Here is a 13,530-nt window from a genome sequence, read left to right as displayed (position 1 = left end):
TACATTACTACATTTAAGTTACTACATTTTAATTTATATATGTACACAAAGCCTGTCCTGTCCCAAACTATTTTGGGGAGAAGGTAGAGATAATTATATTTAAGCATTTATAGCCTGCTTTTCCATGTGACTCCAGGTGGCTTATAAAAATAGTTAAAAATATTTTCTATTGAAACCAAAAAAAAAAACAAAAAACCCAAATCTCTTCCCCTCCTCCCCCTCTTAAAAGATGGCTGCCATTCAAACCCCCTCAAAAGCCTTGCAGCACCTCCTGAAGAACTCCAAGGAAGAGGCCCCTCTCACCAGGGAGCCCATTCCACAGAGCTGGAACAATGATGGAAAAGGCCTGGGCTCTGATCTATGCTAGATGAGCTGTCCAAAGTGGTGGGATAGCCAACAGATGGCTGCGTGATGACCATAGCTAGTGCACAGGGACATATGGAAGGAGACAGTCCTTCAAACATGTAGGTTCCAGGTTGTGAAGGGCTTCATTAAGGGCACCTTGAATTAAACTCAGAAACAGACTGGCAGCCACTGTAGCTGTTTCAAAATTGCCAACATGTGTTCCCAGTGGCTAGCCCCTGGCAATAGGCAGGCTACTGCATTCTGGACCAGTTGTAGTTTCCAGGTTGTCTTAAAGGGCAGTCCCATGTAGAGCACATTGCAGTAATACAACTGTGGGATGACAGTAGCATGGATTTGTTGGAGTGAGTAACTCAGCATGCTTGGACATTGGGGGGGTGTGTGCTACATTACTCTTAAGTCTGTAGGTGTTATCTCTTTGAATGGGATGCTTCTCTTTGTCTTAACCTGGGAGCTGCCCTCTGTCGCTTCCTCTCTTACTTTGTCTTCTCACTCTCTGCACATGGCCTTCCATGGACACACAAGTCTCTGCAGGTCTCTCCCGCAGAGAAAGTAGGGAACATACTCTTTGGATTAGACTTCTTTCTCTCCTTTCTACTGCAACCTTAATGTAAACTGGATCTACTTGAATAAATACATATACCTTTTTTATATACTTCTCGGGAGATTTATTTACTGCACTCAGTATTTTTTTCATTAACTGCTGATTTTTCATTAACTGCTCCACGGCCTTTGGGGTCTGAAACTGAGATCACAAGATAGGATAGTGCAGGTGGTAAAGCACAAAATCTGATTATGAGTACACTGGCCAATTCCCAATTGGTGTACGTTAAAGGACAAGAAACTGCAAAAGGGATGACTGAAGCCTTAAGGAAGGTCTTTGGGGGGGAAGACCAGGCTAGCAAGATTTCTTTATTTAGAGAACTTCTCTCAATTAGGCTACAAGGAGGTGGAAATGCAGGGACCCATAGAGAAACGTCACTAAATCTAATTGACAAGCTTGCAACTGCTGGTAAAGTGCTAGATGAGGATCTACAGACTGAACTGTTTCTAAGTACCCTACCTGAATCTTATTCTGTGTTCATCTCAACATCTAATAAGAACATAAGAGACGCCAATGTTGGATCAGGCCAAAGGCCCATCCAGTCCAACACTCTGTATCCCACAGTGGCCAGAAATACCAGTGCCATCAGGAGGTCCACCAGTGGGGCCAGGACATTAGAAGCCCTCCCACTGTTGACCCCCCCCCAAGCACCAAGATGACAGAGCATCACTTGCCCCAGAGTCCCTATCTATACCTTGTGGCTAATAGCCACTGATGGACCTCTGCTCCATATGCTTATCTAATTCCTGTTTGAAGCCGTCCATGCTTGTAGCCGCCACCACTTCCTGTGGCAGTGAATTCCAAGTGTTAATCACTCTTTGGGTGAAGAAGTACTTCCTTTTATCTGTTCTAACCCGACCGCTCAGCAATTTTGGGAAAGATTCTAAGTTGGAGGATGTTTTGGGGCTGATATGAGCTGAGGAGCGTAAACAAAAGGGCTGTCACAAGCAGCACAAAAGCAAAAATGACTCAAGTTACATGGTTTGAGAGGCCAGGTCAAGGGGCGAGGCAGGAACTGCCAACTGACAACAGAAAGCCCAACTCCAAAGACGAAAGAGATATCCCTCACTGCTTCCATTGTAACAAGCCAAGTCATATCCAGAGGGAGTGCTTGCTCAATAGAAAGGCAAATGCCAGCACCAGCAAACAACCTCACACTCAAACTCAGAGACAGAAAAAAGTAATTTTATTTTATTTTATTATTGTGTATCTCATTTAGCACAAATGAATGAAAATCACAAGCCTTGACTAACTGATAGTGGTGTTTCCATACATATGACATCAGATGATGAACTGGACACAAATGCTTCAGAAAAAGTACCCCTTGCCAATGGAGTTACACTAAATTGTCAAATAGGTGATGATGGAACTGAAATTACTGCAGATGATGTTTTATACATTCCTGATGTAAAGGCAAATTTGCTAAGCATCCCCACACTCTCAGAAAAAGGATTTGCTATAGACTTTGAGAATAACATATGTACTGTCTCACATCAAAGTGAGCTATATTCCACAGGTGCTCTCAGAAATTGAGTCTTTGAGCTAGACTGCCAGGAACCAAAGGCCTGTACAGCCAAGACAACTGCTGACCAGAAGTCCCTGGAGCTTTGGCACAGGAGATTTGGTCATTGTAAGCCAGAAGCCATCTTGAAACTACAAACAAAGGACTTGGTAACAGGTATCAATATAAGTGAGTGTGCCAATGGTAATCAATTGTGTGTTGCATAAAGGGAAAGGCAACTTGACCTTCTATTCCCAAACAAATTCAGAGATGCTGTAAGCAACCACTTGAACTAGTTCATGCTGAATTATGCAAGCCTATCAAACCAGCGTCAGTTGGAAATAACACTTATCTGTCATCTTTCATTGATGATTTTTCAAAATATACCGTGTATTATTTGCTGAAAGAAAAATCACAAACTAAAACCCCAAGCCATCCAGTCTGACCATGTTGGTGTGTACACATCTTAGATGTGCAGGAATTCCTAAGGGAACATGGAATCCAGCACAGACTTACTGTACCCCACAAACCAGAACAGAATGCGGTTGCTGAGTGCAAGAATCGAAGAATCGCTCTACAATGGACATAGTCATATGCATGCTAATTGACTCAGGACTTCCCTGCAGGCACTGGGGAGAAGCTGGAATGACCACATTTTACTTGCAAAACAGACTACCAACCAAAGCCACAGAGTTATGGCATAACAGCCACATGAGTTATGGCATAACAGAAAACCAAGCATAGAACACATTAAGGTATTTGGATCCAAGGCCTGTGCTCATATACCATAAGAAAAGAGATCCAAACTAGAACCCAGAGCTGAAGAAGGCATCTTTGTAGACTGTTCTCCAGAGAGCAAGGAATACAGAATTCTAGACCCAAACACTAACCAAATTACTACAAGCAGAGTGGTGTAGTTCGATGAGTGACCAAGGAACAACTATACTGAAAACATGAAACTGCCTTATTGATGTATGATCTTTATATTCAACAGGTAAACAGACTGGCAGACGAACTTCTCGAGTTGATGCTCGTTTCGAAGTGCCTTTCTCAAAGGAGTCTCAATTTTCTATCCATGTGCAATAAAGTCGAGAATGGAATCTTGAATCAAAATGGTCTTCTCCCAAAGCTATATAGCTACAAGTATAACATTTCAAATGGACAAGTATAACATTTCAAATGGACAGGTACAACCTGATGGTCGACCAGAAGAGGAGGTGAAGACAGAAGTTCCTGAACCAGGAGGTGAACCAGAGGAGCCCGAGACTGCTGTGGAGGCAGATGAGACCCCGGACCTCAGACGCGCATCATGGGCCAGCAAGGGAGTTCCAGATGAGAAGCTAACCTACCTCACAAGGACGTTGCTACCACATGAACCGACATCATGGGCTGAATTGCAGCGCATGCCTAAACCAGAAGCAAGCAAGTGGAGGAAAGTAGAAGAAATGGACATCCTGTGTAAGAACAAGACATGGACCTAAGGGTAAGAATGCCATTAGGTGTGAGTGGGTCTTTACGGCTAAGCAAGAGGCAAATAATGATGCTGAGAGATACAAAGCCAGACTAGTGGCAAAGGGATTCTCTCAAATTTATGGTTCATAAATTTGAACCTGTTGCAAAATATTCCACAATTAGGATGCTTCTAAGCATTGCAGCTTCCAGAAACAGACAGAACACTGAGACATTAAGACTGCCTTTTTACATGGCGAAATAGAGGAAGAATTATACATGAAACAGCCCTACCAGGGGTTTACAGATGAAAAGACTAAACATCTAGTCTGTAAATTTCAACAGGGGCTTTATGGACTTAAACAAGCTGCAAAAGCGTGATTGGATAAGCTGACCAAGATGCCCCTCTATCAGGGCGTCAGACAAGGCAAAGGTGATCCCTGTCTTTACAGTAGACACCTGGAAAATGGACATTCATTCTGATCTTTGTTGATGATCTGATTATTTGCCATGAAAATCAAAATGACTGTGCTGAGATTGTATCCCAGCTACGCAAAGGGCCCTGTCTGCACTCTTTTAAATCCATGTTCACCACAGTGTCCTCCAAACAATTCTGCACTAAAATCAAATTCAACCTTCTTTTTATTCTGGTTTTTTTCCCCGTTCTGCATTACGTTATCTCCCTTCAGTGGTTGGCCCGTTTTCTAAACATCTAGTCTGTAAATTTCAACAGGGGCTTTATGGACTTAAACAAGCTGCAAAAGCGTGATTGGATAAGCTGACCAAGATGCCCCTCTATCAGGGCGTCAGACAAGGCAAAGGTGATCCCTGTCTTTACAGTAGACACCTGGAAAATGGACATTCATTCTGATCTTTGTTGATGATCTGATTATTTGCCATGAAAATCAAAATGACTGTGCTGAGATTGTATCCCAGCTACGCAAAGGGCCCTGTCTGCACTCTTTTAAATCCATGTTCACCACAGTGTCCTCCAAATCTGCCTTTTTACATGGCGAAATAGAGGAACATCTAGTCTGTAAATTTCAAAAGGGGCTTTATGGACTTAAACAAGCTGCAAAAGCGTGATTGGATAAGCTGACCAAGATGCCCCTCTATCAGGGCGTCAGACAAGGCAAAGGTGATCCCTGTCTTTACAGTAGACACCTGGAAAATGGACATTCATTCTGATCTTTGTTGATGATCTGATTATTTGCCATGAAAATCAAAATGACTGTGCTGAGATTGTATCCCAGCTACGCAAAGGGCCCTGTCTGCACTCTTTTAAATCCATGTTCACCACAGTGTCCTCCAAACAATTCTGCACTAAAATCAAATTCAACCTTCTTTTTATTCTGGTTTTTTTCCCCGTTCTGCATTACGTTATCTCCCTTCAGTGGTTGGCCCGTTTTCAGCCCACTGGTCCCCATTTTTTTGGGGGGGATGCTGTTTTGCTGTGGTCTTAAATAGCCTTGACTCGAACACTGAGAAAATCTGGAGTGTCAGGCAAATGCAGAAGGAACCAAGGAAGTAGAAGTCAAACACCTAGGCGATGCTAACTTTTACTTGGGAATTCTGATTGAACGGGAATCAGATGGAAGTTATCTTCTTAGTCAAAAGCAGAAGATACTGGAACTATTGCAAAGCCTGGACCTGGAAAGGTGTTAATGCAATGCCCACACCAATTGAATCAGGCTTTTACAAAGAAAAGGTACCCGATGAACCACTGCCAGACCACAATAACTGCAGAGCTATCGTAGGCAAGCTTCTATACTTAGTGATAACAACAAGGCCTGACATTGCAACAGCTGTAAGTATATTGTCCAGAAGGGTTAGCACATCCACCACAAAGGACTGCAATTAAAAGGGTGATGAAGTACTTAAATCATGCAGGGCTCTCTTTGTAGCAGAAACTCCTTTGCATATTAGGCGACACACCCCTAATGTAGCCAATCCTCCAAGAGCTTGCAGTAGCACCTGTAAGAAGAGCCCTGCTTAAATGCACACTTGAAAATGAGACTGCCAGCAACTAAAAATCCCACACTGTTGGGATATGCTGATACAGACTGGGCTGGAGAAAGATCAGACCTAAGTGCCACTAATGGTTACATATTTTTCTGTGGGGGTGGTGCTATAAATTGGGCAAGTCATAAACCAGAAGTTGTTGCCCACTCATCTACTGAAGCAGAATATGTATCCACTTTGCCAGTTCAACTGCTGGAGGACAACCAGAGTCGTATAGCCCTCTCTCTTTCAGAAAACAACAGTACGCAGACAAAGCACATTGGACTAGGAACCAGTAGGGACAAGGAGTTGTCAAGCTGCGCTACTGTCCCACTGAGAAAATGACAGTGGACATATTTACCAAACCACTACCAAGAGGCAAATACCAAGGCCTGTGGGACAACCCGAACATTGAGAACCTCGATGGCTTATAGAGGGGTGAAAGGAAGTGTTGGAGTGAGCAACTCAGCAAGCCTGGATACTGTGGGAGGGCAGTGCACACTTGTATAAGTGTGCTTAGGTGTTATCTCCTTGAATGGGATGAGAACCAGTTTGGTGTAGTGGGTTAAGTGCGTGGACTCTAATCTGGGAGAACCGGGTTTGATTCCCCACTCCTCCACTTGCACCTGGCTGGATGGCCTTGGGCAAGCCGTAGTTCTGATAAGAGCTGTTCTTGAAAAAGAGCAGTTTCTGTCTAGAGCTCTCTCAGCCCCACCTACCCCACAGGGTGTCTGTTGTGGGGAGGGGAAGGGAAAAGGAGTTTGTAAGCCGCTCTGAGACTCCTTTGGGTAGTGAAGGGCGGGGGATAAATCCAATCTCTTCTTCTTTGTCTTAACCTGGGAGCTGCCCGTTCACCCCTCCTCTCTTTCTCTCTCTGTCCTCTCACTCTCTTACAAGGCCTTCCATGGAGACACATGCCGCTGCAGGTCTCTCCTATAGAGACAATGCCATCACAATCCCATACACATGATGCTGGACAGGCTGGCCTTTTGTGATAGGGAAAGCACTCTTTAGGTTAAGCTTCTTCCTCTCCTTTCGACTGCAACCTGACTGGGAACTGGATCTACTTGAATAAGTGTAAGTTTATATTTTTTGTAATATACTTCTTGGGAGATTTATTTACTGCACTCGGTATCACGCTTCTATATCCAGGCAAACTCTGCTATATTAACCAAATATCCCAATACCCATATCACGTTGGTTTGTCAGATTATGGGATTTTTTTGCGATGGACAAGTTGTCGGACACTATACACACAGCAGAAGGCTCGTCCTACGGTTCTACTATGTTAGCAAAATGGGCCCCCTTTTTAGATTACGTTTCGGGGCATTCTCTCACTTCATCGCAATTTATTCCACAAAAACACTGTGAATTGATTACATATATTTAATAGATGGTTATATTTGATGAAATAATGCAGTTTGGACTGGTTTGTAATTATCTGAAATAATGCAGTTTGGACTGGTTTGTAATTATCTTCTCCTTGCGACTGAACTATAGGTTAGATTGGTTTGTTTTTGGCATGTTCTTTACATGTAACTCTTCACTGGTTAAATGTATTTGTTCTTTATACATGTAACTCTTCACTGGTTAAATGTATTTGTTCTTTATATATATATATAGCCAGCCTGCTTTCCAAAAGCAAGGCAGAGTCCATGAGCACCCCCAGGCTGTTAACCTGCTCTGAAAAAGCCAATGTCACTCCGTCTAGGACAGTTGGATTCAGTCCCTCTAGAATGTCTGCCTTCCCAACCAGCATTACCTCTGTCTTGCCTGCATTCAGCTTCAGTTGAAAAGAATATACAGTTTCTATGAAAGCAGAATAAAACTTGGCCAGACTAAAACCTAGACAAACTAAAATACAGCTACATCTCCAACATTCTGCTACTTTACCCTTAATCTGATAAACCCAAAGTTTAGTTTTTGGAAAGTCTTCCAATAAATAGGAGTTTCATAACTGGGCTGGAGGAAAGAATTCACTGAGATAGAGGCAGTGAAAAGAAAGAGAGAACATGGCAGTTGCCTGGGGGTGCCCCTGCAAGTTATCGTGGGTTCCCTAATTGGTCCATGCTGGACCCAGCCCAGCAGCTGGCACCACACAACTTGGCCATAGTTTTCCTAGGATCGGTGGAGGGACCGGGGGGGGGGGGGAAGAGCAGGGAAAGATAAAGAATGGGGGCACACAGATAAAGGTAGGTGTGCTGTTGGGTGGGAGGGAGAAAGGGAAGCATGAAAAGGAAAGAGGCTATGGGGGCTGCTAAGGAAGGGAAATATAAAACAGGGATGAGGGGAAAGTCCGCAACTCATTGTGGGTCCCCTGCTTGTATAAACTAATTTTTCAACGTTTTGACAATTTCCTCAAGTTTTTGTAGCACTTTGCATTGTAAAAGTGTTCTAGAGTAATTATATGTATATGTAATTATATGTAGTATCTATATACAGTCTCTTCAGTGATGATTCCAAAGTCTAATTTAGAGGTTAAATCTTAAAACCCATTCCTACCAATATTAAAATTATACTTGGAGTTACGTTGGATTATTCAGGATCAATACAGGATTTAAAAAATATTTTAGGCTAATTATAGATAACGTATTAAACTAACAATTGATTTTCTTCTTGTGAAGGTGCTGCAGCTAATTTCAGTTTTTTCAAGTGGATGAAACTACTTTGGATTAATACTTGCAGGTTGGTATCAGTAGCTAGGAAAAGACACAGTCTCGCTGTGTAATTAATTTAAGATTGTTATTTACAGGGGTTTTTTGTAGAAAAAGCCTAGCAGGAAACCATTAGCATAATAGGCCACACCCAACAGCAGAAACTCATTCGCATATTAGGCAACACCCCTGCCAACATAGCTCATTAGCATATTAGGCCACACCCCATGCCTTCCCTTGGCTTGCCTGGGAGCCCCGTGGCTGTGGGGGTGCAAGCTGGCCCTTGGACAGGCTGGTGAAGGCATGGGGAGGCATTTAAATGCCTCCCCAATCCTTCCAGGGGGCTCCCTGGCCTGCCTGCCTCGGAGTCGCCGGGGGGTCACTCTCCAGGCCTTCCCTCTGTAGCCACACATGCAAAGGTTTTGGCTGCAGTAGGCGTGGCCAACTCTGAAGCCAGCCGGAACCAGTGTTCCCTCTAAACTGAGTTAGTGTGAGCTAGCGCACCGTTTTTTAGCCTCCGGCTCACAGATTTTTGTTTCAGCTCAGGAAGGATGGCTCCAGAGCAAACTAATTTATGCAGTAGCCAAACTGCTCGCTCACAACTTTAATGCCGGTAGCTCACAAAGGAGAATTTTTGCTCACAAGACTCCACAGCTTAGAGGGAGCATTGGCCGGAACGCCGTTCCTATGCGTTCCTGCCCAAAAATAGCCCTGGTTATTTATCTCTCTCTCAGTCCCACCTACCTCATAGGATGTCTGTTGTGGGGAGAGGAAGGCAAGCCGCTCCAAGTCTCCTTCAGGTAGTGAAGAATGGGGTATAAAACCAACTCTTCTTCCTTTCTCACTTTCTCAGCTTTTATCAAGCATTCTAACAGTTGTTCTAAGGCTGTTTCCATACTAGGACACTTTTGTCCCACTCATTCATTTCTTTTCCATAACCAGTTGCAATTAAAATGATGGTTCCATTGATCTTCACAACCATTTACTGTTTTCCAGCATATTTAGTTACTTCCTGTTCACTCATGGTGGCTGTGGCATTTCTGAACTGATATATAATACGTTCTTGGTATGTATGTGTATGTTACGTATCTCTTTTATCTTTACAGCAAAAACTACTGCTCATTTTTCTTTTTAAATAATCATAACTGTGCAAATGCAAAATTTTAAGCATAAAAGTTAAAGGAAAAGATAATGAGCAATCATTTAGCTGCAGAGAGAAAAGCAGTATTGAAAGACTGTTTCCTCCCCATGCTGGGGTCATGAACTGGTTAAGGATCAGGTATGCCATGGCCCCTGTGAGAAAGCTAGATCAATCAAACTGAGAACAATAATAACAAAAAGGAAAGAAGCAGAAATGAAAATGAAGCCTTGGAAAGACTCGGCAATATTTTGCTAATCTGCAACAGGCATGCTGGTGGTGCAACTGGCTTTTAAGTTTAAAATATAGCCACAAATCAGGTCTGAAAAAGATAGAAAGACGATAAGGAGACACACTGGAATGCTGCATAGTGGTAACAATTTCAGCTGGGTTTTCTGTAAAAACGGACTAATGGCTAGAATGGAAGCAGCCTGAAATCACAGCAGAATGTAAAAATAAACGGAATCAACCTTTGAAGCATTTTTTTACAAATTGCAGAAATGATGAATATGAATAGGCACATATTGAGGAGATGTTTTACTGATTGTAGTCCCCATGTGTATGTGAATTTCAGAGTAGTTCCTAAATCTCCCTTATATTTATATCAGCCTTCTAAGGTGGCCTGGGCAGCTCCCCAGTGTGTGCTAAAAAGTTCATTTGAGATTGTGGCTGCTGCGGTTTATTTACTGACATTACAGCCAAATTGTCACAATCTAAAGATAAATGCAGCAGCGCTTGCCTGGTTTCCAGTTCTGCAGTGACCATAGAGATGGGGTAAAAGGCATGTAAGGAGAGGTTGCCAGCAAATGGCCTTTTCCCCTGCCATCCATCAGGAATAATGTTTCTGGGATATCAGCCAGGACTACAGATGTGGTCGTGATATATGTCTAGCACTTACCCTACCCTACCTGATGAAATATACAAAGGGCTTTTTTGTTTTGTTTTCCTTGTCAGTTGCATCTCATCTTTCTGGACTCGGTCTTGTTTTCCCAACTCTGCATAAATTTATCTGTTATCAACCAGCACTTCTTTCTCCGGGGACCAGGTGCAAAGGCACACAGGCTCCTGTAACTTTGTGGAGGCCCCCCCCCCTTTTTTAGTATAAGGGAATTTCATCAGGTACATAATTTTTCAGTTTGGCACAAGGAGATACACATGCTAATATTCCCTCACATCAGGGGCTTGCATGTAATAATTCTTCCTATTCTGTACTTCTTCACATGCCGGGAGCCAACTTCCAGTCCTAGAGGCCGTTCAAGATGATCAGTTTTTAATTCAAAGCGCAAAAATGAAAACGTGAAGCTGTTTTGTCTCAAGGAAGTGCTTCTGTTTCAAAGTATTGAATTTTTCTAGCTTGGATCTATGAGAGCATTTCTGTGGAGGACTTCTACCTTCAGAGTGCAACTTTCTCTCTTCCCTCCTCTCACTGCAGCCCAAAATGTCCCCTGGAATGCTTATTCTTGGAGACAGGAGACCCCCCAGAAGCAACCTTTCCAGGGAGCATTTCGTGCTTCCATACTTCCATCTATAAAAACACTCTGGTGGATGCAAGCCTTTGTCTGCAGATTATTATTGCTGTGAAAATGCAGCTAACCCAGCTAGCAAACTAGGGTTGCCAAGTACCTACCTATGAACCGGCGGGGGACACATGCTTCCCCGCCGGAAGATTCTTGCTTGTAACACAGGCGCTGCACTATTCCGTCGCCCAGACGTGACGTAGGCACGTAGCTGGGCGATGCTCTGGTAATGGGACTGGAAACTCGATGGTACCATAGAGTTTCCAGTCCCATTGCTAGAGCGTCGCCTGGCTACGTGCCTACGTCACGTCTGGGCGACGGAATAGTGCAACGCCTGTGTTTTCCCCGCGGGAATGTCCCACGAAGAACTATATATCCCCCGCCGAATCGAGGTAAGTACTTGGGAGCCCTGTAGCAAAGTAAAAGAACCAGAAGTGCTGTCAGATAAAACAGTGACATGAGCAGGGCTTCTTTCCTGGGGGAACACGGCGGAGCAGAGTTCCGGAACCTCTTTGTGGAAACAAAATTCTCAAAAAAATGTTTAAAAGTTCACAATAGTGTTTCAAAGAATCCCATATGTTTCTCCTTTATTTCTCTCTTGAGAGTTCCGACACCTCTTTTTGCAGAAAAAAAAGCCCTGGACATGAGTATCGCATGTACTGATTGGATACTCATAATGGCATCACTGATAACAGATAAAACAGCCCCAGCCCCACCTGTACTGCACTGTGACCTCAACAGCAGTGCTCCACCTGAAGATAACTAGATTCAGATTGTAGAAGCTCCCTGTTGATATAATTCCCAGCAACTGTGCTTGAAGAATGTGGGACCACTGGACTTGCTGAGCTGGCAACTTTGAAAATTCTGCCAGGATCCAGCTGCCAAGTTGAACAATGTCTTTGCAGCAGTTCAAGGCTTTAATAGCTGATTTTCTGCACACTTGTAAGGAATATTTGGGTAGGAATGATGCTGCAAAATACCTGTGAATGCAGATGAGGTTGGTTCTAAATAGGTTCAACTTGCACTCAAAACAAAGAGGCCTCATTAAAAACGGCATTGAATCAGTGCCTAGTGTCTTTTTGCTTTCAGTAGGAAAACCCTGGGAATGTGTGATAAGGCTTTATGGATTCTTTTTTCTCTACTCCTTGGATTGCTGCCTGCTAACTTTGGAAAATGCCAAGAAGGAGGTACAGGGTTAATTTTAAATCTTTTTATTCTTTCAGCCAAAAAAGTGTAACTATAACTAAAAATAAAAGTTCACCTGGTTTTATAGAACTGGAAAGTTTTGAAGCCATTCAGAAATAACTGGGATAGGCAATTGTATGAGCGGAGAAGAAAACTTTTACCAGCAATTAAAAGTAAAATCTAGTGTACAGAATTGGGTCTTTGATGAAGTTTGGTCAAACTCTGGAGTCGTAAGAAAAACTTTGCATTCTTTCTTGAAGTGCCATGTCTTTGTACATAGTAGTGCAGATTCCTTTTCTATTTTGTTTTGTTTACACAGTTCAGAGTGCAGCTGCAAATGTATTGGGAAACAATGGGACATCTGAAGGTTTCTGTGTTCTTTTGTCTTTTAGGGGAAGGTCATCCCTGGAGGAGCGGTTTGTTGTGACACCGTCCCTTGCAACAGTTGGCATGGAGACCACTCAGCTCACTGAAGAGAATACAGATTTTGCCTCCCGGGACCGCTACCACCATTCCTCTGTTATCACCAGAGAAGAGTTTGTTAATCAGTTCCAACAAGAAAGAAACATGCCATTCAGTCCACCAGCCAATTAAAAGCACTGGCCACAGACACACCACCTGATTAAATGGTTTGCCCTTTCACAATGGATTTTAATGAATGCTGAAACTTCCAATTAAAGGGGGGGGGAGGCCAGGTTTGCAGCCAAGGCTTCTAAACCTTATTCTCTTAAAAAAAGAGAGAGATGTATAGCCTTTGGGGGCTGTTGGGACTATTTTTTCACAATAACGGCACAATAAGTTTGTTTAATATATAGCATAATATTATAAAATTGCTTTATTTTTGGTTGTAAGTTATTTACACACCTCTTATTCTATTAGCATGCAGCACCACACTTGATAGGTAGAGAATACAGAACAAATGACGGGGAAAACACGGAGTAGATGCGCTACAAGAGAGCTAACGTTTGGTCACATGATTCTGTAGCTGTCCAAAAAGACTTTAAACTTCTGTATGCAGGGTTTTTTTTTCATATTCATGCAGTATGAAGTAACTTGCACATACCAGACATGTTCCATGAAGCTTTTCTGTTTAGTTTTAAACCCTCTAAGCTTTAACT

General features: G+C 43.0%; 1 protein-coding gene across 1 annotated transcript in view; it reads left to right on the top strand.

The window, feature by feature from the left end:
• The window catches only part of SLC12A8 (solute carrier family 12, member 8), a 122,843-nt gene extending 109,837 nt beyond the window's left edge, over window positions 1-13,006 (top strand). Inside the window, exons 12-13 of the mRNA XM_015411266.1 lie at window positions 8,543-8,603; window positions 12,805-13,006. Coding sequence (XP_015266752.1) covers window positions 8,543-8,603; window positions 12,805-13,006 — 263 coding nt within the window. The remainder of the gene's footprint in view (window positions 1-8,542; window positions 8,604-12,804) is intronic.
• Window positions 13,007-13,530: the final 524 nt, after the last annotated feature.

Source organism: Gekko japonicus, unplaced genomic scaffold (assembly GCF_001447785.1).
Source record: "Gekko japonicus isolate JY-2015 unplaced genomic scaffold, Gekko_japonicus_V1.1 scaffold1793, whole genome shotgun sequence".
Taxonomy (NCBI): Eukaryota; Metazoa; Chordata; class Lepidosauria; order Squamata; family Gekkonidae; genus Gekko; species Gekko japonicus.
The sequence above is the reverse complement of the archived record's forward strand: the minus strand, read 5'-3'. Positions and strand labels throughout refer to the sequence as shown.